Source organism: Tiliqua scincoides, chromosome 1 (genome assembly GCF_035046505.1).
Source record: "Tiliqua scincoides isolate rTilSci1 chromosome 1, rTilSci1.hap2, whole genome shotgun sequence".
Lineage (NCBI taxonomy): Eukaryota > Metazoa > Chordata > Lepidosauria > Squamata > Scincidae > Tiliqua > Tiliqua scincoides.
This window is the reverse complement of record NC_089821.1, coordinates 102,919,322-102,942,561: the sequence shown is the minus strand read 5'-3', so window position 1 is coordinate 102,942,561 and position 23,240 is coordinate 102,919,322. Positions and strand designations below refer to the sequence as shown.

Below are 23,240 nucleotides of genomic sequence, written 5' to 3'. Positions count from 1 at the left end.
GTACTGAACAGTACTTGTAGGAATTCATCTTATGAATAACTGATCTACTACCATAATACAGTAACTTGTATAAAGTTGCACTACTGGAGTTTGATACAAGATGCTGTTCTTACTGTTTTGATCAATTTCAATTGGACCTCGGTATCTGTGAGGGACCCCCCCCCCCCACTGAAACCTGCAGATAAGTGAATGTGTGAGTCCGTTCAATATTTCCTCTGGTCATGACTGGAGATGTTCTCCAGTCATATCTGGAGGTGTCCTGAGGGCTGCAGGCCTCAGAAAGGCCTCCAGAAGTGCCAGAAAGGCACTTGCGGTTTTCCTAAAAATTGGAAATGCTTTTCCAACACCCCCAGAGATGTCTTTGAGGCCTGCAGAGGCCATGTGTGGGCCTTGGCCTCAGAAAGGCTTCGGACATGACCGGAGACACCTCCTTGATTCTGGGAGCTCAGGTCCACCCCCTACCATGGGTTCAGAACCCTTGGTGAGTTGAAACCACAAAATGTCTTTCCGACACCTTTGGTGGCCTCTGAGGCCTGCAGAGGCTGTGCGCTTAGCCTGAGTCTCAGAAACTCTGCCTGACGTAACCAGAGAACATCTCCTTTGCGTCTGCGAGTTGAGGTCTGCACTTCACCGTGGGTTTGGAACCCGCAGTAAGTTAAAACCATGGGTTCCGAATCCGCAGATAAAGAGGACGGACCTGTATATCCTGCCCTGTCTCTGAGGAGTTCAGGGAACCATATGTGGTTCTTCCCAGTCCACCTTACCACCTTTTATCCTGGGAGGTAGATTAGCCTGAGGGGAGGGGGGTGTGACTGGCTCAGTCACCCTATGTGTTTTATGAGGAGTGATTTGAACCTAGATTTGCCTAGTCAGAGTCCAATGTGCTAGCCACATAGCTCTCCATTCAGCGATATGATTGACCAAGCATATGATTAGCACTACCTAAATCAACAATTAGAACTATGTAAATAGGAGGTGATGCTTAGATACTTAACATTTATAAAAGCAGATATTATGTCTATAAAATACAAAATTGGTGTTAGCAGGAAAGAAATAACAGCATTTATTTACAGCCCATTCTTATTAGGTTTATCTGCTGGCAGATACTGCTGTATAGCAATGATTCTCCGGCAGTGCACAAAGCCACATGTTGCCAGGACACTGGTGGAGAGGCTGGATTAACCCTGTGCATTGTGTGGGATCAGGGAAGGCCCACTGACCTGGATAGGTGGAATGGGGTGGGGTGGGTGGAACGGCAACAACAGGGCAGGGAGGTCTGAGATCAGGTCTGAGAAGGGGGTGGGTTCGGCAGCAGTGGTATCCATCAAATCTAAACCCCCTTCCCAGGGCTGATTCCCAGACCCAGGTCTATGCTGATTTGCACTATCAACTTTGCTGGTGCAGGTCTTATTAGACCCATGTAGGCTTCAGGCGCTTATCCCCAGGTTAGACAACATTTGTTCCCTTAACCAGATGATACCTTCACGACAGCCCCTCAGCAACATGGAACATTGGTTTAGGTTTTAGCACCTCCAGAAAGTGCCCCACACTGCCAAAACGTGGGTGTCAGCAGTGCAGGGTGACCATGTGATTGGACTCTAAGTCTCACTGTTTCAGTGGAATTAAGATAAGCATGTGCTTTGCCTTCCTCTTCTTTGTTCTCTTTTGATGAATGCAATGTGACTTTAAAGATATTTACGTTTTGCTGACCCAAAAATTGAGTGTATTTTTTAATCGTTATGTTGTTAACAGAAGTATGCCCCAGAAATCTAAGTGAAATTGCACATTCTAGGACAACTTTATCATATGAAGTGCCAGTAATGTACCAGTATTTTACCCACACAAACCTTTCTATGCTGGTTGCTAATATGGTGGAATTGTGCTTAGGAAAAACATATTTTAGTAGGGATGAGTAGATATATAGTCCTGAATAATTTTACAGAGTAAGGTATCTTTGGTTTGGAGCACAAAGTTTGTGGTGCCATCATGTGGCCTTCTTACGTGCTATGAATGGATAAAATTTTTAATTCTGATTAAAACCAGACATGTTTTAGCTTAAACAACAAGAAATCTAGCTGTAAGCAAATGCTCTTTGTCACTTTCTATTTTTAAGATGCCGCAATGAACTTCTCTTAACTAGTTAGGGCCACTTCTGGTGATACATTTTCTACTCTGGAACCAATTCCTCAGTACAAAATGCACATGTACATGTGGGGATCTATTCAAGAGTATTTTTTTTTTTTTACAATCCAGATATGCTCTTGGCAAGTCAAAGATGGGAGAATATAGATACTTTAATGCTTGATTGAATACTTCCAGGAACGGAACTGAGCCGGGTCTAGTGCCTGCGTGCTAGATCAGGCTCAGTCGTCCCGCCCCCTAATGCCAGCCAGCCAATCAGCTGGCAGCAAAGCCCTGCTGCCGGCTGATAGGGGGGCTAGCCATGGCAATCACTGCTAGCGTGCCAATACAGGCATGCTAGCTGCCTTCTTCAGATTCTTTGGAGGATGGTGTGGGAAGACTCCACTCTCCTTCTGAATTTGTCTTGGCAGCAAAAGGGGGACGGAACCTCTCGTACCATGGCCATTGCAAATGATTAATTAAGCCAAATGAGTTAATTAATATGCGTTTACTTCCAACAACTGTATTTATTTAACTAAATGAGATATTCTGTTAATTTAGTATTTTATTGGTAATTTTGTGAAGTATGTTCCTTAATGATATAACCTACATTATTCAGCATGCTCATTATGTGCACTATTTTGACCAACTGTGTATTTATGACCCTAAGTAACCCTCCAGACTGGACAAAGAATGTAGAGTAAGTTGATTATTTATAAATTGCATGTTTGAATGTATTTTTGTAGAATAAATTATAGTAGCACTGTTGCAATTATATTTCATTAACTATGAGCATGACTGTAAGCCAACAAGCCCCTTTATTCATGAGCACAGGATTGCATGCACCCAGTAATGTTTTCCCATTTTGTTCCAAATATCAAGCAGCTCACAATCTGCCTTTGGAGCCAGTGAAGAGAGGGTGGGGGAAATCACCTTATCTCATATTACTAAGGATCACAGAATGAAGATGACTAGCAGTTAGATTCAGGGCAGACTAAGGGCACAATCCTAACCAGGGCTATTCAGAAGTAAGTCCTATTTTGTTCAATGGGGCTTACTCTCAGGAAAGCATGGTTAGGATTGCAGCCTAAAGGAAATATCTTCACACAATGTATAATTAACATCAAGAGATGCAGGCTGATGCCTAGCATGTTAAAAATAAGGTTAGACAGACTCATGCCTATCAACAGTCATTAGCTGTGATAGCTGAATGGAGCTTCCATGCTCCTCATATTGAGGCAGCATATCTCCAGTACCAAATGCTGGGGACAAGCAAGAAGGGATGGCCATTGCATTAATACTCTGCTTGTGATAATCCACAGAGAGCCATCTGGGTGGCTCCTGTTGAAGAGAATTACGTCTGTGAGCTTAGGCCCTTCTGGCTGGTAAAAGGCAACCTTTGCAGTGTACCTGTACCAATGAAATACTATGAGAAGTCCAGGTTCAAGGGCCAATGCTTCAGATTCTGAGAGGCGAAGCAGGCTGTTCCACGGGGCCCTGGATATTTCAAGTTTCTCTGGTAACACAGGAAGTAGCCATGCTGAAAACACTCTCACCCCCAATCCCATAAAGCAAGAAGGTAGACTTGGGCTGCGATCCCATACACTTACATGGAAGTTGAATAGAGTTGACTAGAACTTACTTCCAAGTAGCCATGCAAAGATTTTGCACTGTTAGATTCCTCAAGGCATTGAGATTTGTGTTTTAAACCTGGGAAGTTAAAGACACAATTTTCATTAACAATGAATATTTTTGCTGTTTTTTTCCAGGTATACATTCACAGGAATCTATACATTTGAATCACTTATAAAAATATTTGCAAGGGGTTTTTGTATAGATAATTTTACCTTCCTCCGGGATCCATGGAATTGGCTTGATTTCACTGTCATTACATTTGCGTAAGTTTTACATTACAGCTTTCTCTTCCCCCCCACTCCACCTCTTTAAATTTTTCACAGATTGCATATGAGAGCATCAAGCTTTTTGCAGTTAAAATGTACTGTTAGAATGGACTCTATAGATAATTTAATGACAAAGAATGATTTAATATGATTCTTCACTGATTAGTACATATTAGATCTGGAGTGTTAAACTCATTTCATATAGTGGGCCAAATAGTATTCATGGTGCCCGCTCAGGGCCGGAAGTGACATCATTAAGCAGAAAGTTACATCATTAAGCAGATGATGGCCAGAAATAAGCACTTTGTTCTCAGATAGAAACTCAGTAGCTGCAAATGACAAAAGAGAAAATGTGCAAACTTGTTATAATTTCAAGACATGAGAGAGCCCATTTATCACAGAGGCCAGAGAAATTGCTTCCAGGGGTCACATCTGGCTCACAGGCCTTATGTTTGACACCCCTGTATTAGACAGTATAATACTGTACATACTCTAACAGCCCAATCCTGAGCTGCCCAGCATGCAGAGCTGCAATGGTGCTGAAAATGGCTACCGCTGCATTCAGCATGCCCCAGGAAGCCACTGCTGCCACCTCAGGAGAAGAGAACTTTCGTCCCCTTCCCCTTGATAAAGCGAGTAGCCCCACAACGGGGCTACTCAATTCTACGATGACCCGAGAATCAGGCATAGTATTTAAAGCAGTGGTTCTCAAACTTTGAGGGAGCTTTACTCCTTCAGTAAGTTCTTGCAAGGGAGGGGCTTGGCCTAAGGGGGGCACTTTGCACTTACTTTCAGAAGGCAGGGCTGCATTAGGCTACAGGAGGTGCGGGGAGCCCTGCGCAGCCCTGCACAGCGCTGCCCGAGGCTTGGAACGTTCACTAAAAGCGGGTGCAAAGCACCTCCTGCAAAACGGAAGTACTTTGTGCCCACTTTTAGTGAAAGTTCCAAGCCTTGGGGAGCACTGTGCAGGGCTGCGCAGGGTTCCCCACACCTCTTGCAGCCTGCTGGGGCCCTGCATTCTGAAAGTAAGTGCAAAGCACCCCGCCGCCCCCTTAGCGATGTAATCCTGGGGATTGTGTTGCTGCCTCCCTCCCCTTCCACTGCCCCTTAAAGCAACGGAGAAGTGTTACACGAACTTTGAGAACCAGTGCTTTAGAGCCTCCATGTCAGGCAGACGGCCCGACAAGGAGGCTCAACCTGTCCCGCCTCCTTCCTGCCCTGCTCCCTCCCCCGGCATGCCTCCTCCCCACCCTCTCCCCACCCTCCCTCCACTTCCCCCTGCCCTAGAACGCCTCCCCTCACCCATCTCTCCACTGCCTGGTGGTCCATATGGCCATCAAGTGGCTGAGCTCCAGTACTTCACCAGCAATAGGGCCCGCAAATGTGCCTTATGGAGCACTGGAGCTCAGCTGCTCAATGTTCGCATGGACCACCGGGCAGTGGGAAGGTGGGTGGGGGAGGTGGCATTCCGGGGCAGGGGGAAGTGGAGGGAGGGTGGGGAGGAGGCATGCCAGGGGGAGGGAGCGGGCAGGAGGGAGGTGGGACTGGTTGAGCCTCCGTGTCGGGCTATGTCGGTACGCTGGCGTGCACTCTTTAAGATTGGGCCCTCAGCCAACAGCAAGTATGTGTCAAATAAATATAATAAGTTCAGTTCTCTGAATTAGCTTATTTTGCTACCAACCTACATTACCTGTGCTCAGGCTTACAGTCAACTGGAATGGAGAAAAAGGACACACAGAATAAGAATTTCTTCCATCATCCTGCTGGTACTTGTAACTTTATACAAGAATCACAATTTTCTCTTAGGAAGTTCATGTGGAGAAATACTCTTGTATTGTTCATCTGAATGCACCAGCTGCTCATTCTTGCCTGTGTTTATTACAATGGTGGCATTGTTTGTTTCCTTGTGAATTCATGTATGATACACTAGTAGCAATGTATCCGGTAAAGTAAGTAGTAGCGTATAATTCATGATACACTCATAATGCAGTTGCTGACAAGCAGCTAATTTCAGGTCCTGCACTTTTCCCCTCCTGCCAGAAGAGGAGCAACCTTTCCTTTCTCTTTATACTACTAAGTATGAAGAGAGTAAGTATAAGTTAGAGAATTAGACTTTCCCAATCGAATCACTGCAGTTCATTTGTCCTATGACATTTAAATATAACTGAATATCATCTTAATGCAAAGTAAATTGCAGTGAAAGGTAAACAGCTGACTGTTGCCATTTAGTTTTTCCACTAAAGTTACTCAAGGGGTCTTGTTGCAAGACCCAAGTGTAGTATACCCAAGAGTAGTATAAAGTCTGCCTCAATTCTGAATAACTCTGATTTAATTCTACAGGTATATAACAGAATTTGTAAACCTAGGCAATGTTTCAGCTCTTCGAACTTTCAGAGTATTGAGAGCTTTGAAAACTATTTCTGTAATCCCAGGTAAGAAGTAAGTGGTGTAAGGTGTTAGGTCCCTTATACCTCCCAACTGTTCCTTTTTATCCTGTCATTGTGTTTGTGTGTGAACTCCCCTATTACAGATATGTGACAGAATTTGTGGACCTGGGCAATGTCTCAGCGTTGAGAACATTCAGAGTTCTCCGAGCATTGAAAACTATATCAGTCATCCCAGGTGAGAGCTAGGTTAAACACAGAGGCTGACTCAGACTCCATGGAAATTCAAACCATATTTTTTTCACCATAAGCCTTGTTGCTTGCTCACCCATTTAAAGAAAATGAAGCAGGAACCATGTTTGATAGCTTTTTGCCATTTGCTTGTTTACTTTGAAATCAGCCTTTGCGTTTAACGCATTGTTGCATGAGATACTGCAATACACGGCCTGTGTGATTTGCATCATAAAATGTCAAGCTTTGAGGCCAAGCTATGACAAAAGCTCCATAACTGAAGTTTCTTACCCATGTATTTTTTTTTCCTATATTAAAATATGAATCTCTATTTGTTCCTGGTATTTGGGATGGAGACCAATATCACAACCACTACTGAATATCTGAATCGATACTGAACTTAGCAATAAGATAATAATTTTTTAAAAACTAGCATGGAGATTGCATGGGAAATTTCTTCTCTTTCCAGACCACCCACAGTTTTCTAGAATAAAGCTTTAACATCTTCACTGTTTTACTATCAACGTGTTATAAAACAGATGCCAGCAGAGGTTTGGGTTGTGTTGGCATTTCTTAAAAAAAAAATAAAAAAAATTTTCAATGCATAAATCTAAACGTGTTTATGTGGGAGCGAGTTACATTAATTTTTGTGTCACTTTCTTCTATGTAACATGTTTTGGCTTGGTATGGTGGGAAGATTTTCTCTGTGTGGTGAAATTCATGAAAAGCATGAGTAACAAAATCACTTGTTTTAGCTTTAAAACAAGTTGTGTTTTTTTTTAATTAAGCGCAGTACATTTTCATTCACAAGTTCAATGAGCATAAACTTCCAGCGACCTCATCTCCACAAGAGACATCTTCACAAATGACAGAACCATTTGAAAATGTTAGTTTACAAATATCAATGCCATTTCTTTGGGCTTTTGCATGAGGGGTCTCTTTTTTTAAGGATTTGGGGGGGGGGGTGGCATGTTTTTACATTATGTATTTGCCATCATCATAACAACTCCCTTCTACTTGCAGGCTTGAAGACAATTGTGGGAGCCCTGATTCAGTCTGTGAAGAAGCTCTCAGATGTCATGATCCTGACGGTGTTTTGTCTGAGTGTATTTGCTCTAATAGGGCTCCAGCTGTTCATGGGCAACTTGAGGCACAAGTGCTTGTATTGGAATCCAGAAAATACGACTTCAGATTTAAATGATACTGACTTATTTTACAGTGCGCTAGGAGAAAACAGTACTTTGAACAGCACACTCTTTGACTGGAATGCATACATACAGGAAGAAAGTAAGAATGCAGTTTTATATTGTTTTTATTTTTTAAAAAGTGGATATGGCTTTGTGCAATGCTGAATGACAGATTTATTGAAATGTTTGTGACCGAATGAGGTAGAAGCTGTTGAAAATCAGATTAATGCTTTTTTGGAACAGAAGTTAGCTAATTTACAGTCTTTTGATCAGGTCTCTTGGAAAGATGATACGTCATGTTCTATAGTGATTCAGGATGCAATCCTAAGCATGCTTAAGTGGGGGTAAGACCCACTGAACTCCATGGGACAACTTTTGAGAAGATATTTTATTATTTACTTTACTTTAGATATGCATAGAACTGTGCTGTAAGTTTTGTCTCTGTAGAAAGCAGTGAGGATTACATCATTGATTTTTATATTAAAAGACAAAGCAAAACGAAGAGCACTTCTACATATTTCCTTCTTCATGAGCAATGTTTTGTGTTTGAGGTCATAGGCTTTTCACATTCATCTACTTTTTTGTCTGTTTATTTCACATTTCCCAAACTGAAATCTGGGGGGCAGGGGTGGGATATTGCTTTATTGAAAATAATGAGCCTCTTTAACAACCAGGATGATTCAGGGAAGTGGTTCTTAACTTTTGGGGAGTGATAGCCTTTTTGAAAATCTGATGAAAGCTATGAACACCCTCCCCAGAAAAATACACAAAAGCACATACAAATTTTTTGTTTGTACCTGCTTCATAGACTCCCGGAAGCTCACCAATAGACCACTTAGTGGTCCATGGACCACAAGTTATCTTGGTTTAAGAATTCAGCTTGTTGCTAAATATACCACCAGCGACCAGGGGCTCAGATCCAGCAATGACAGGCTGGTGCAAGCCATTCCACCAGTGCTGCTTGCACACAAGTCACCATTTAGTGCTTTATGGCGCTTTTACTATGGCTTGTGCTGGCTTGTGCTGACATAGTAACTGTGTGACAATAGGATCGCTCAGTTAAACAGGATTGCTGCATGGCTTAGGATCTGGCCATATGTCCAATATTAATTTTATCAAGTTTTCTCTTTCCCTTCCCTTTTCTATTCTGCCCTATTGAAGTAAACTTTCTTCTTTCTTATCCATTGTATTTTTTTATCCTCACTCTGCCTGTTATTCTTTGAGCCCTATTCCTTTGCTTCTTTCAAATGAAATATTGAACTTCTTCACTGATTCTTTGCCCCTCACCTTCTGCCGAAAGAAAACTTTTATGATACCATATTTAAAAAAACCAGTAGGTTCTCAGCAGCAGGTATCTATAATAAAAATGAATGGGGTATCCAAAGGAGGTTAAATTAAATGAAGGTATAAACTGCTGCTGTGTGAACAGTAGACCATATCTTTTCAGTATATACACCCCGTTTGGATAATCTATTAATATTGTCCCTACCTCATAAATGATTAGAAACAGTATCTCTGACGTGTTTGATAAAGAATGGTGAAGCAACATAGGTCAGTGATTCCTAAAGTTTTTTGCCGGGCGGCTCAGTTGACCCACTGGGCCATTGGCTGTGACTTACCATTAGGGTTACAATCCTATACATTATATAGGGCACCAGGTTTATTTTCAAGGATTGCACGGTTCCTCTGGCTAGTGTCCATGACTCCCTGGAGAACCGCGGCTCATAGCTTGGGAGCCACAGTATTTCCCATGCAGTCTGGCAGAGCAGGTAATTCTAATAAGATAAGGAATTGCCCCTGCTAATTGGGTAAACAGGCACCTTTAAGTGGTTCTTCTCATATGTTTAGCAGAGGAAGCCCTTTTCATCCCAGCATCCTGTGCAGTGCCTTTTTTACTGGTGTCTCCCTTGCTCCTTGTTTTTTAGAGATTGTGAGATCCTTTGACAAGAGAAACTTTTTTAAAAAATTATTTTATTATTCACTTTGTGAATTTGTTGAAAAGCATTATAATTATTATTGGTTTTCCAGGTTTATTTTTTTCTTCTTGCTACACATTTCCAATTCACCAGATAACTGATGTGCAGCACACTCCTATGCATGAATACTCAGAAGTAAGCCCGACTGAGTTTAATGGGTCTTACTTCCAGGTAAATATGCATAGGATTGCTGCCTTAATTAATTGCAACAATGAAATTATAAAACAATCTATCCATGATCTGAGTAGATCAGATCAGATCTGATTCTCTACTTAAGTAGAACACATATAAATCAATTATAAAACATCCATCAAATAAATCTCTTAGGGCCCAATCCTATCCAATTTTCTAGTGCCAGAGCAGCTGTGCCAATGTGACGTGCACTGCATCCTGTGTTGGGGAGGCAGTCACAGAGGGCTCCTCAAGGTATGGGAACATTTGTTCCCTTACCTCAGGATTGCATTGCAGCTACACTTGTGCTGGAATAGGATTGGGCCCTTAGAATGCAACCATAGGCTCACTTACCTAGGAGTAAGCCCCATGGTAGATTGTTACATGTATGAATTGCACACTTAAAAATTAGAGCATGTATAACAAATACGAAGTGCAATAGAACTGTTACTGAAAAGTTTGTAGAAACTGACTCACTCAGCTAAAATGCTGTTTTAGTTAAGAGTAATGACTTATTTTCTTCTAACTTCTAAAAATAATTTTTCACACAGGTAATTTTTACTTTTTGGAAGGACAAAATGATGCTTTGCTTTGTGGCAATAGTTCAGATGCGGGGTAAGAACATTTTCCAACGTAAAGCTTTTTAAAAAAATTAGTACAGAACAGGAACAGATATAGCGATATTTTTGTGTACATCTGCCTCACAGTAACTCAGAGGCACATAATAATGTACAGGTTAAATTACCAATTACTAGTAGCTGAAAAACAAACTAAAGATTTATAGCCCAAGCTTTTGAGCTAATGCCAGGGAAAGCCCAAAACCTCCTGGCACCGGAGGCAGTGTTCCAAATGTTGCCCTTTACCTGGTGATGTGCCAGTCTCTATTCCTCCCATTCCGTGGACTGGGAAGGGGGGGCAGTGAGAGTGGAAAATGAAGTGTGAAGGCTAGGACAGTGGTGGGAATGGAGTGGGAGAGGAAGAGTGTCACAGATGTTCTCCACACTTCCTCTTCTACTCCATTTCTCTCTGCTTCAGTTGGCCTCATGGATTGACTGGTCTTGCATCGAGATGTGCTTTAGCAACTACCAACAGGGTCACCTTGCCTCCTATGACAGTGTTGAAACCTTCCTCAGAATCCAAAAGCAGAAATGCCTCTTTACGTGCTACCCTGATACGCATCACAATATTCCAGGCATAGAAGGCTTTGTGTTTTGCTTGTGAGCTTCCCAGAGGCATCTACTTGCATTCTTGGACTCAGGATGCAGGATGGGAAGGACCTTTGGTTTGATCAAGAATGGAATACTTATAATTCTTATAAGAGACAATTGTGTGCTTAGGAAGCATACACATTACTATGTGAATTGTGGGTAATTCTGAGAACACGTGGAACAGGGCAGGATGTCTCTGTCCTATTTGTCAAATTGAGAATGATACTTAAGTTGCAAAATCAGAGATCTCTAGTTGTCCCACAGCTGAATCATATCAGATTGTTAGTTCTGAGCAATTTGAGTTTAATATTGCCTCTAGAAAACCATACTAGATTTTAATACAAACTGCCTTTCCTGGCACTGGAAAAAAAGAAGCATTATTTGTATACTTCTATAAATGTATGTATCTATAATAAAATTTAAAGCAATAAGAGCACAATTACTATGAAATGTGAAAATACAGTATTCCTTCATTCTTAGCCTCTGTCAGAAATGGCCAATGTAAAAAAACTAATCCCCTACCACAGGGGTGTCCCTACTTTTTGGCAGGAGGACCACATCATCTCTCAGATACTGTGTCAGGAAAAAAAATTAATTTACATTTCAAATGTGAATAAATTTACTCAAATTTACATAAATGAATATATTAGGGGTGGAACTTGAATGAATGAATGAAAGTCTCACAATAGCTCAAGGTTTATAAAAGGCCTTGCACAAAGCAAGGCCGGCCTTTCCTTCACTTCTGCTGGTGCATCACAGACATTAAACAGTAAGCAATGGAGGGAGTCCTCAACCTGCAGCTCATGTGAGAGGTCAAACAGTTGCTCTCATGTTGAGAGCAGTTGTGTCAGGCCAGCATGGGCTCCAGCAAGTCTTCGGAGGGCCAGAGGTTCATTGGAGACTGGGGGGGGGCTTCCCACAGGCTAGATTGGGGGTCCCTGAGGGCCACAAATGGCCCCCGGGTCGGGGTTTGGGCACTCATGCCCTACAGTAATGGTTTTCATCTCTGTGGGTCTGTTTGCCTCTGTCTGCCTCTTTCCTCCTGTCAAAACATGTTGATCATGATGGGTAGCATCAGAAAGCTGAGAGGTTTTTGGAGCGGTTTGTTTGTGGAGCTGCAACTTTTCACCTGGAAAAGAGTCCATCCCAAATTCCCTTTACCACTTGAAAGTATATAGAGGAACAGGACTGGTTTCCTCAACTTTAGGAAAAACGCAGTTCCTTTGTAATGGGTGGAATCAGAGACTGGCCAGGTTGAGGAAGGGCCCACTCTCATCAAAGAGTCCATCTGGCCAAGCCAACCCCTACATCTTCAGTGCCGGTGGCAGCGATAGCTCCCAACTGCACCATCAGGGATAGGTCGGGATGCCATGGAGCATCAGCACTGCTTTGTTTCATCAGCAGTTATTACACAGCCTCAGCAACAAGTTGGATCTGTTCTAGTCCAATCCACCATAAAATGCCCCTTGTGTCAATGCAGCAATGCTGATGCAACTCTGCTACATCTTGAGGGCAAGTTTTGGCCTTGGGAAGCCTCCTTGGGGTAAGGGAACATTTCTTCCTTTGCCCAAGGGTAAGCCTCTGCATGCTGGTGGGTCAACATGCACCTGCGCCAGCTTTATAGCTGGTGGAAGTCCATGTTGACTCGGGAAGGTGGATCAGGCCTGGGAAAGGAGTCAGGAATGTGCCACTTCACAGTCATAGGAGTCTGTGAATGTGCCACTTCATCCACCCCTCCCTGGGCCTGGGCCTCCCTGCTCCTGTTACCATCCTATTCTACCTACCACCCCCACCCCACCTGTTCCACTCTCCCTCCATCCTCCTTCTCCCTCATTCCACTCTCTGCGTGGCTTTACCTGCTCTGGCAGATCTTCGGCCATCCGCCAACATGCAGGAAAGCACTCCAGTCTCCCCACTGGCAGCCCATCAGCACGTGCTTGTGGAGGTTGTTTTGCAACTGCCATAAAGCAGCCTCCAGCAGTGTGACAGGTGTTACACCAGGGTGCAACTTTGCTTAACAACCAACACATCTGAGGAAAGGTACAAAAGGATCTGATAAGTAGAACTGTTACTTTTGTTGATGTGGCTGCAGAGATGATGACACCTGAATACTAGAGATGAGGAGAAGGGAATGGCTTAAAGCAGGGGTGCCCAAACCCCAGCCCTGGGGCCTCTCAATGCGGCCCTCAGGGAACTCCCAGTCTCCAATGAGCCTCTGGCCCTCCAGAGATTTGTTGGAGCCTGCACTGGCCCGATGCAACTGCTCTCAGTGTGAGGGCGACTGTTTGACCTCTCACGTGAGCTGTGGGATGAGGGCTCCCTCCACTGCTTGCTTTTTCATGTCTGTGATGCAGTAGTGGAGGCAAAGAAAAGGCCAGCCTGAGCTATTGCTAGACCTTCATTGATTCATATAAGTTCATCTTTAATATATTCACTTATGTAAACTTATGTAAATTAATTTGTTTTAGTGTCAGAAAGCTGATGTGGCCCTCCTGCCAAAAACTTTGGACACCCCTGGCTTAAAGTAAGGATGAAGATGAAGACAGTCAGTGGTGGGGATCCTAAGGGATTAAAGAAAGCAGAGAGGGGGGCATGCATGCATAGGAACCAAAGAAAAGGAAGTTGGACAAAGTCACCTATGAAAGGAAATTGGATCTGAAATTCCACTGCCCACTCAGCTACAGTTCATAAAGACACTCACCCTTTAGAAAGCATTTTCAGTAGGATTACTTAATGGCATTTTTTCAGTCTGACAATTGTGTTTCTCTTTTTTTTAGTCAATGTCCAGAAGGATATATATGTATTAAAGCTGGTAGAAATCCAAACTACGGCTATACAAGTTTTGATACATTTAGCTGGGCCTTCTTGTCTCTCTTTCGTCTGATGACTCAGGACTTCTGGGAAAATCTTTATCAACTGGTGAGGGAAAATAATTTGTGTAGCAAAAATATTCTAGTAACAACAGAAAAACTGTATAACAGCCCAATCCTGAGCTTAGTGCGCCAACTTACCACCGGTGTGCACCATCACATACTTGCCACAAAGCTTGTTTCCAAGGGTTAGTCCCAGCCAAGCACTAGTTAGTCAAGGGTTAGTCTAGCACTAGCCAAGCCAAGGGTTAGTCCCAGCCAAGCACAACGTGAGCCCGCGCTGGGTCAGCACCAGTGGGAGGCCGGCGATCTGCAGCCTGGTGGTTCGCCCAGACTGCCAGGCGGCAGACTGGTGAGTGGAGGCGTGGGGGGAGGCAGAGAGGAGGCATTCTGGGGTGGGGGGAGGTGGGGATAGGGCAGGGAGGAGGCATGGTGGGGAGGGAGGGGCGGGACTGGCAGAGCTCAGCTCCATCAGATCCTGAGCCCCATGTCGGGCCTCGCAGCCTGACACGGGACTCTGAATCTGTGCCAGATTCTGTGATTCTCCAGAGCTGCAACAGAATTTAGTAGCCCCATTATGGGACTACTTTCCTTATTGGGGGAAGGGGACAAAAGTCCCCTTCCCCAAGGAGGCAGTGGAAGCGGCTGCCTAGGAAGTGTTGGGTGCTGCAGCAGCCATTTTTGCCACTGCTGCAACCCTGCTCCGGGCAGCTCAAGATTGGGCTGTAAGTAACTAGAGCGTTTATATAAGTGCTTATCATAGTCACAGATGTGCTGCGCATATATTACCTTTAAAATATATACTGTTGTTTCTTCTAGACTCTACGTGCTGCTGGTAAAACGTACATGATCTTTTTTGTTCTGGTGATTTTCTTGGGCTCTTTCTACCTGATCAACTTGATCTTGGCTGTGGTTGCCATGGCCTACGATGAACAGAATCAAGCCACCATGGAAGAAGCCGAGCAGAAGGAAGCAGAGTTTCAGCAGATGCTGGAACAGCTGAAAAAACAACAAGAAGCAGCTCAGGTATATTTTTGATGGGAAATTAAGGGCTGAATCCTATCCCTTGCTAGCCTATAGTACATGATGCCACTGGTGAAGTGCATGCTGGAGGGTGTGTGTGTGTGACTAGATGGCCCAGGAGAGGTAAGTAAAACTTACTTTTATGTAGACCTTGATAGACAAGGCCCTTTATGTAGGCCCTTATGTGGGTCTCCTTGGACCTATACCAGCTATTTTGCTGACATAAGTCTGAAGATATTCAGGGGGCTGTTCAGGGCTGGGAAAGGGTTTAGGATCTTGGCATGAGCTGCTGCCACCAAGATCATCCCCCTGTCTGACCCACTCCCCACCCTGAACTGCCCATCCTTAGTCAAATTGCCCCCCACCACTGATCTACCTGCTCCAGTGGGGTGTCTGGGAGCCGTTATCATGCACACAGGGTCTCTGGCCATTTGTGCCAGTGCCCCCAAAGTGCACAACAGTGGTGCAGCTTTCACACTACTGGTTCGGGGCTTCTGGTTCGGGGTTCTGGCAGTTATGCCAGATCCCAACCCCATTCCCCTAACAGCGTGGAGCAGCTTCAAGCCGCTTCGCTCTCCTTGGACTTGTGCCACCTCAGGAGGTGGCGCAAGTCCAAGGAAAGCCATAGGGGTTGCAGTGGCTTACCCGGATGTAAGGAGAAGAGTTTCCCTTTACTTCTGGCTGAGCCACTTTGGGCACCTATCCTGTGCTGGATACAGTTCAAGTCTCTTGGTTTGCCTGCTCCAGCGCAAAATAGGATTGCACCCTTAATTAATCTTTATAATTCTAATCTTAAAGAAAGTCCATACAGGAATTATTGTTTTAGGAGCCTTTTGGTGCTTGGCATATCACGAGACAAATTGTACAATTCCCTTTGTACAAGCTGTCCCTTTGAAACTGGCTTTCAGGGTATGTATTGATATGATTACATCTAGGCATGGGGCAAGTTCCAGGGTCTGGTAAGCAAACGGAAAACAAGATGGCATCACCCAAGAACATTTCTTACAGATGTGTCATAAGAACGTAAGAGGAGCCCTGCTGGATCAGGCCAAAGGCCCATCTAGTCCAGCTTCCTGTATCTCACAGTGGCCCACCAAATGCCTCAGGGACCACACAAGACAACAAGACACAGCCTGCGTCCTGGTGCCCTCCCCTGCGTCTGGCACTTTGAGGTAGCCTAGCTCTAAAACCAGGAGCTTTTAACCCATGACTTGTAACCCATGATGGACTTTTCCTCCAGAAATTTGTCCAATCCCCTCTTAAAGGCATCTGGGCAAGATGCCATCACTACTTCCTGTGGCAAGGAGTTCCACAGACTAATTACACACTGGGTAAAGAATTATTTTCTTTTCTCTGTCCTAACTCTCCTAACACTCAGTTTTAGCGTTGAATAGACTGCCTAGTGTTTAAGTTAAGAATACTGTAATTTCCCTGAGCTCAGTAAAATGAACAACTAACACTGTACGGCAGGCAGCGGCGACAGCAGCAGCAACAGCGTCGGCTGAATCGAAAGATCCCAGTGCAGGAAGTGGAATAGGGGGCGTTTCTGAAAGTTCCTCTGAGGCATCCAAGTTGAGTTCAAAGAGTGCTAAAGAAAGGAGAAACAGAAGGAAGAAAAGAAAACAGAAAGAGCAGTCTGGAGGAGAAGAGAAAGATGAAGATGAATTTCACAGATCGGAATCAGAAGATAGCATCAGGAGAAAAGGTTGCCGATTCTCCATTGAAGGGAATAGGCTAACACTCGAACGGAAACACTCTTCTCCCCATCAGGTATCCTGTTACAGAGTTGTGAAACTGGATTATTGTCTGTTACAAAGTTTGCTGTGCTATGACTTTATCTGGGATAACTATCTTTTAAAGACTCTTGCTCATTAATACTATCTAGAATATGTTTCTCAAAATGTGTTCCTAGGAGCCCTGGGGCACCCTGAGAACCCCTACAGGGGCTCCAGGGGCACACATAAATGGCCACCATCTGCCCCCTGCCCAGTGTAGTCATCCATCTCTCCCGCCTCACCTGTTCATGGCTTACCTTCTTCATTCACCTCCTGCTTTGGCTTTTTTCCAATATTCAGCATTGGGCTCAATGCTGTGCAACAGTATTCTGGGGCTCTCGGAGGCTCTGTGCGTGCAGAAATGGGGCTCCACAAGACTCTGTTTTAGGAGCGTAAAGGGTTCCAGAGACTGAAAACTTTGAGCACCTAAAGGTTCAGGAGAACATTTTCTGTCTACAAAGCTGGAAAGAAATTCTATAAAATTTATTTTATTACTAGAAATAAATGCATCACAGAACTCCATAGTTGCAATGAAAATTGTCTGGGATTAAAGGCCGCAGTCTAGTATAAAAGCGAAAGCCTAACATTTTGCTCACATCTTTGGTGGGCAAAATGTTAGATGTTCACATTTTTACTAGACCGTGGTCTTTAATCCCGGAGAATTTTAATTGCAACAGTAGCAATACTGGCCAAAAAGCCTTAAACTGTATATCAAAACTCTACTGAAATGTCAAAAATACTTTCTGAAAACACTGGTTTTATAGTCGTTCTTAGTAGAGTGCCATGTGCATATTATGGTCTGATTCTAGGGCTTCTTAGTGTGTCTACTTAAGGAATAACAGCTACTGTTGCAGGACATAATGAACCAGAAGATTAGGCCAGCATCTTGGGGATACCTTGTGTTGCAGGCAGATAAACTTAGACTCAAGATGAGGAAAAGGAATTGAGTGGGGGCAGGGCAGTGATTGAATGAAAGTATTTGGATGCAGTAAGTTTGAAACTCTTCTTATTTATTAATTTAAACATTTATTTGCTGCCTTTTAGCCCCATTAAAGGAGCCATCTGGGTGGCTTACAAATAACAACAAAAGCATACTATTAAAAAACAATGAAGCATTAAAGGCAATGAAGTGAACACTTAACTACAACAAATAAGAAAGAAAGAGACAGTGATCCAGCTCAGAGAAGGCCAAACCAAAGAGGAATGTCTTGTTTGTTAAAAACCAGCAGCAAAGGGGCCAGCCATGCCTTACAGGCCTCACAACCTGAGTAATGCAAGAAAGCCTTATCCCACATACTTGCCAACCATGCCTTGACAGGCAAGAGACACAGAGTGGGACCTCTGATTGCAGTGCACTCACATGGTCATGCAAGTGGAGACAGTCCTTCAGATGTCCACTTCCAAAGTCATGTAGGGCTTAATGGGTAACCACCAGGATGATGTATTGGGTCCAGATGCAGAGTGAATGCCAGGGCAGTTTGAAAAGCACTGGCGTACTGTGCTCAAGCCAGCTTGTCACAGAGAACTTCAGGAGCCTCTCTCATCCAGCTTTAATAAACTTTGTTTAATCGAAGTTGGACTGTTCAGGATGTTTCCATCACCTTCCCCTCTCCATACCTTGGTGAAAAGGCAGAAAAAGGGAGAGTTGGTTGACCTACTGCTAAATGATACTTAACATGTGTATCGTGCTTTTTGAGAGTGCAAAGCGCTTCGTGTATCTCCTTGATGCTGTCCTTACAACAACCCCATAAGATAAGCACAGTAGGTCCTTGGTATCCACAGGGGATCAGTTCCTGGAGTCCCTGTGGATACTGATTTCCATGAATAATCAAATCTGTGAGGAGGGCTTCAAGAACCTCCCAGACCTTACCAGAAGAGTCTTCCTTTGGTATTTGGAAGGTGTTCCGAGGTGCAGAAAGCTGTGTGTGGCCACCCTGTGCCTCAGAACACCTCCTGAATGCAACCAGAAGACCCTTCTGGAGGGTCCTTGAGGCCCTCCATAGAGTGGCACCCACGTCAAGACAAATCCATGGGTGCCAAACCCACAGATAAGGAGGGCCAACTGTATTGCTATCCCCTATTGTAGCTGGGGAGTTGTGGTGGAGAGAGAGTCACTTGTTTAGGCCACCTAGTTTAGGGCACAGAGATTCAAAGGCATCTTGGCAACCAAAGGTTTTAGTTTCATGAACTTGGGGTTTGTAGTTGCTTTATCTGTTCTTAATGTGAGTTTTGGAATATTCTTTCTGGCTCTCAGTAGCTGCTGTAATCTCCCAGTATGATGGGCTATGGTATTGTTAATCCATGAACCGCCTCTTTGCATACAGCAGATTTTCAATTAAAAAAGAAACACAAAGTGTAAAAAGGATGAGTAAGGAAAATTTTGTAGGACTTGTTTACCTGTCTCTGCTCTCCAGAAAGATTTTAGCTAATGGTTTTATTCTCTTGTATCTTCCCACAGTCTTTGCTAAGCATGCGCGGCTCCCTGTTTTCCCCAAGGCGCAACAGCAGAACAAGCCTTTTCAGCTTCAGAGGTAGAGCAAAGGATATAGGATCAGAGAATGACTTTGCTGATGATGAACACAGCACTTTTGAAGATAATGATAGCAGAAGAGATTCCCTTTTTGTGCCGCGCAGACATGGTGAACGGCGCAACAGTAACATTAGTCAGGCCAGTAGGTCATCCAGGATGCTGGCAGTGTTTCCAGTGAATGGGAAGATGCACAGCACTGTGGATTGCAATGGGGTGGTTTCCTTGGTTGGTGGACCATCTGACCCTACATCGCCTGTTGGACAGCTTCTGCCAGAGGTGATAATAGATAAACCAGCTACTGATGACAATGTAAGGAAGTTTTAAACAGTTCAGGCATGGTGGCCTTTTCTTAATGCACCAGCCAGTGTGTCTACAGAATGGAATCCCTTGGGAATGATCCTTGGTTGGTCAAGCTGTGAATGCTCCTGCATCTTGTAATACCTTTTTTTATACTAACAAAACCAATGTTAAGCATTTGCAATGTTAAGCAAAACAAAACAGCGAAAAGAGTGAATACCTGGAGAATGTGCATAATATATTGCTTTGTGTGTTTTGTACTCAGAAAACCTTGCTAGATCTTATTTTAACTGGCTGCTAAAGAATGTCACCTGTCCAAGTGCAATAAAATTATATCTTACTCAATAATCAAACTGGGGCTGGGGAAGGTTACAAGCTGTGATACAATTTGGATTCTGACACTGCCTTGGTTGTACATAAATTTGATCACATCCTGTCTTGTGAACGTCACTGCAACATTAAAAACAACGTGGCTGGAAGTTCCAGCTCCCTAATCTTTGGCAGAATCACTCTGAAATTTCACTTTATGTACTTAGCACTTTCATTCACCTTTCAACTTATATCTTTGACTAACAAAATAAATACCATATTCAACCGAGATATCATACTTAGGTACACCCAAACGTAAGTACACACAGATGCATTCACAAAGACAGCTGTTTATTTAAAAATAATGAAACCTATCTGTGCAGCATAACTAGGATAGAGCCTGAAGGGTATCTGCCCCAGGCGCTGTGCCAAGGGAGGGGCAAATGACTCCCCCTCAGGCTCCATCCTAGTTCTGGAGGAGGCACTGGTGGCTTCATGACCCCTTCAAAGGGAAGCCTCAACAGGAGAAAAAATGGGAATGCGAAGCCACCACAGTGAGTGCTCCCTGCTCCGGGGAGAACCCAGAAGTGGCTGCTTTGTACTGCAAGTAGCACAAGACCGTCACTTCCAGGTTCTCCCTGGAGTAGGGACTGGCTGCTTCCCCCTTCAAAGGAGCCTCCACAGGAGAAGGAATGGGGCAGCAAAGCCACCAGTGCCCCATCCTCCAGGGAGAACACAGAAGTAATATCACAATGTCATATCAAGTTGTGATGTCACTGGTCCGGGCACTGTAGCAGTAAGTTACACCTCTAGCTGTGCCAATTATTTATTAAACTTTTCATTAAGTTTGAATGGAAAGTTTGTCCATCTTACATGCAGGTGATGAGCCAGTGACACATCATTTTTTTTGTCCACATCGTTCAAAATTGTATTTGGGATTTAGGAGTATAGCCAAATGCTCAGCGGTAAAAATGACTTTAGGGTTACAGATGATGACCGATTAATTCCAATTCATTTCTTCTCCCACACATGGTACTCTTTAAAGAGAAGAGTAAGAGGATGTTTACAGAACTGAGCATACATCACAAGTGTAGGGGGAAAATCCACATTTGGCAAAGTCTAGCATGTTCTCCAAGGCTGCAGTCCTGCACACCTTCACTTGGAAATAAATCCCACTGAAATCAAGTGTGCAGGGTGAACAGTGTGGGTAAGTGGGATTTTGCAATGCTAATGAGGATAAGCAAGGCAATTGAAACAAAACTGAAGCAGTTTTTCCTGCGGGCCATCAGGGAAGATTAAAAATGAGAAGTTATTGAGATGAGGACAGCATGTTGCCTACAAATACTCCAGGAGATTTTAAAAAAACAGGTTAATATTATGGTTAATAACAGGAGTTTGGCATGAATAATGAAGCATAATCAAAAGCATGACGCATGCGTGTCTTCAGATTTAGACATTCTTCATATAAGCTACTATATTCAAGTACTTCTATTCATAACTATCTGATCTTTTGCTGTATCTTTTTGCAGGCCACCACTACAGAGACTGAAATGAAAAAAAGAAGATCAAGTTCTTTTCATGTATCTATGGATTTTTTGGAAGATCCTACTCTAAGGGAGAGAGCAATGAGTATAGCTAGCATAATCACAAACACCATGGAAGGTATATAGTGAGAGGTTACTTAAAAAAAAAATTCAGGTCTTCCAAAATATTATGTAATGAAGATAGCTCTGTGGAATATTAGGGCAGCCATTTTCAACCACTGTGCCGTGGCACACTGGTGTGCCTCAAGTGGTCCACAGGTGTGCCACAGGAATTTGAGGAAAGGTCATTTATTAGTAGGGCCAATAGGGATATAAGGCCCCCACTGGCAGCATAGTGTGCCTTGGCAGTTATCAAAAACCTGATGGTGTGCCTTGACAATTTTAGTACCTTGTCAGTGTGCCGTGAGATGAAAAAGGTTGAAAATCGATGTATTAGGGCAAGGCAAGAGGCTGTGGTAGGATACACTGGACATTCTTAAATGATGAAACTAGCATTTTTAGATCAATTAGTATAGCACCTTGACATTTGAAAACCATGCTGCAGATTTTAAAATAGCAGACACTCTCTGTCTGCCTGCTGCCTCTCTTGGACCACTGCCCACCCAGCTATATCACCTGACCCACTGTTCTGATTGAGATGGTAACAGGCTTCCATCCGTACTGGCACTGGAGGAGAAGACATGGGGGGCTGCTGTGGTCTTCTTTCTATCACAGGGAATCAGAAGAGTGGCCAGGAAGGGGATCACGTGTAACTCTTCTCCCTTACTGCCAATTCCTCTGTATTGTCTTCTTCCTGCCTTCTTCACAATAGGATAAGTGGAAGGAACCTGGAAGCGGAAAAGTTACCACTTTTGCTTCCAGACTCCTCCTACTTAGCCTGTTTTGAAAAAGTTGAGCAGGGGAGGAGGATATTGTGATGTTGTGGAGGGGCATGAGGTGTGCACATGCTGTTGTGTGCAACTCCCAAAAGGGAGGGGGCAGAAAATCTGGATGCAGCATTGGGTGCCACTTCACTTTGGCCCATACCCTGTACATGCCCAGTCTCGTCTGATCTCAGAAGCTAAGCAGGGTCAGGCCTGATTAGTACTTGGATGGGAGACCGCCTGGGAATACTGGGTGCTGTAGGCTTATACCACAGTCTTTCAAGACTGAAGGTTGCCAACCAGTTCTGATAACAATTATGTATCATGAAGAAGATTCTGAAGCCAAAAACCTGGTCAGATCCACTCAAGATGATCTTCTGGCTTCAGAAGGAAAAACAAAATTGTAGAAATCCCTTGACAGTAAGGGAATCTATTATTAATTTGTGAGTTGAGTCAAGAACTTCTGGTGGGAAAACTTACCAAGTTGCCATACAACTCTTGCGAGTTTTAGACCCAGTCTAGACATGACTTTATTCACTTAACTGATATGTCTGCTATGTAAAATGTAAATAGCACCTGTCAAGGAGGATGTTCTGAATGAAGATGACCAATAGGTGTGGGTTCCCCCCCCCTTCTCCTTCTCCTTCTCCCATTATGGTCCCAATCTGGATTGGTCTCCTGCCCATGCTACAATATTTTTAAACTAGACATCACATCTAGTTTGATCCGCAGTAGACTACAGAATAGTGACTTGCACTGCAATAGCTCATGACAGAAGATAAAAACATCCTTTGCTATATCAGACAAAGGCTCATCCTGCTCAGCATCTTACAGCTTCCTACAGTGGCTA

The 23,240-nt window shown here is 43.7% G+C and overlaps 1 protein-coding gene across 1 annotated transcript in view; it reads left to right on the top strand.

The window, feature by feature from the left end:
* The window catches only part of LOC136657724 (sodium channel protein type 1 subunit alpha), a 65,880-nt gene that overhangs the window by 8,180 nt on the left and 34,460 nt on the right, over positions 1-23,240 (top strand). Inside the window, exons 3-12 of the mRNA XM_066634679.1 lie at positions 2,732-2,821; positions 3,891-4,019; positions 6,553-6,644; positions 7,661-7,924; positions 10,523-10,586; positions 13,957-14,098; positions 14,869-15,075; positions 16,543-16,842; positions 19,306-19,686; positions 21,513-21,645. Of these exons, the coding sequence (XP_066490776.1) occupies positions 2,732-2,821; positions 3,891-4,019; positions 6,553-6,644; positions 7,661-7,924; positions 10,523-10,586; positions 13,957-14,098; positions 14,869-15,075; positions 16,543-16,842; positions 19,306-19,686; positions 21,513-21,645 (1,802 nt within the window). The remainder of the gene's footprint in view (positions 1-2,731; positions 2,822-3,890; positions 4,020-6,552; positions 6,645-7,660; positions 7,925-10,522; positions 10,587-13,956; positions 14,099-14,868; positions 15,076-16,542; positions 16,843-19,305; positions 19,687-21,512; positions 21,646-23,240) is intronic.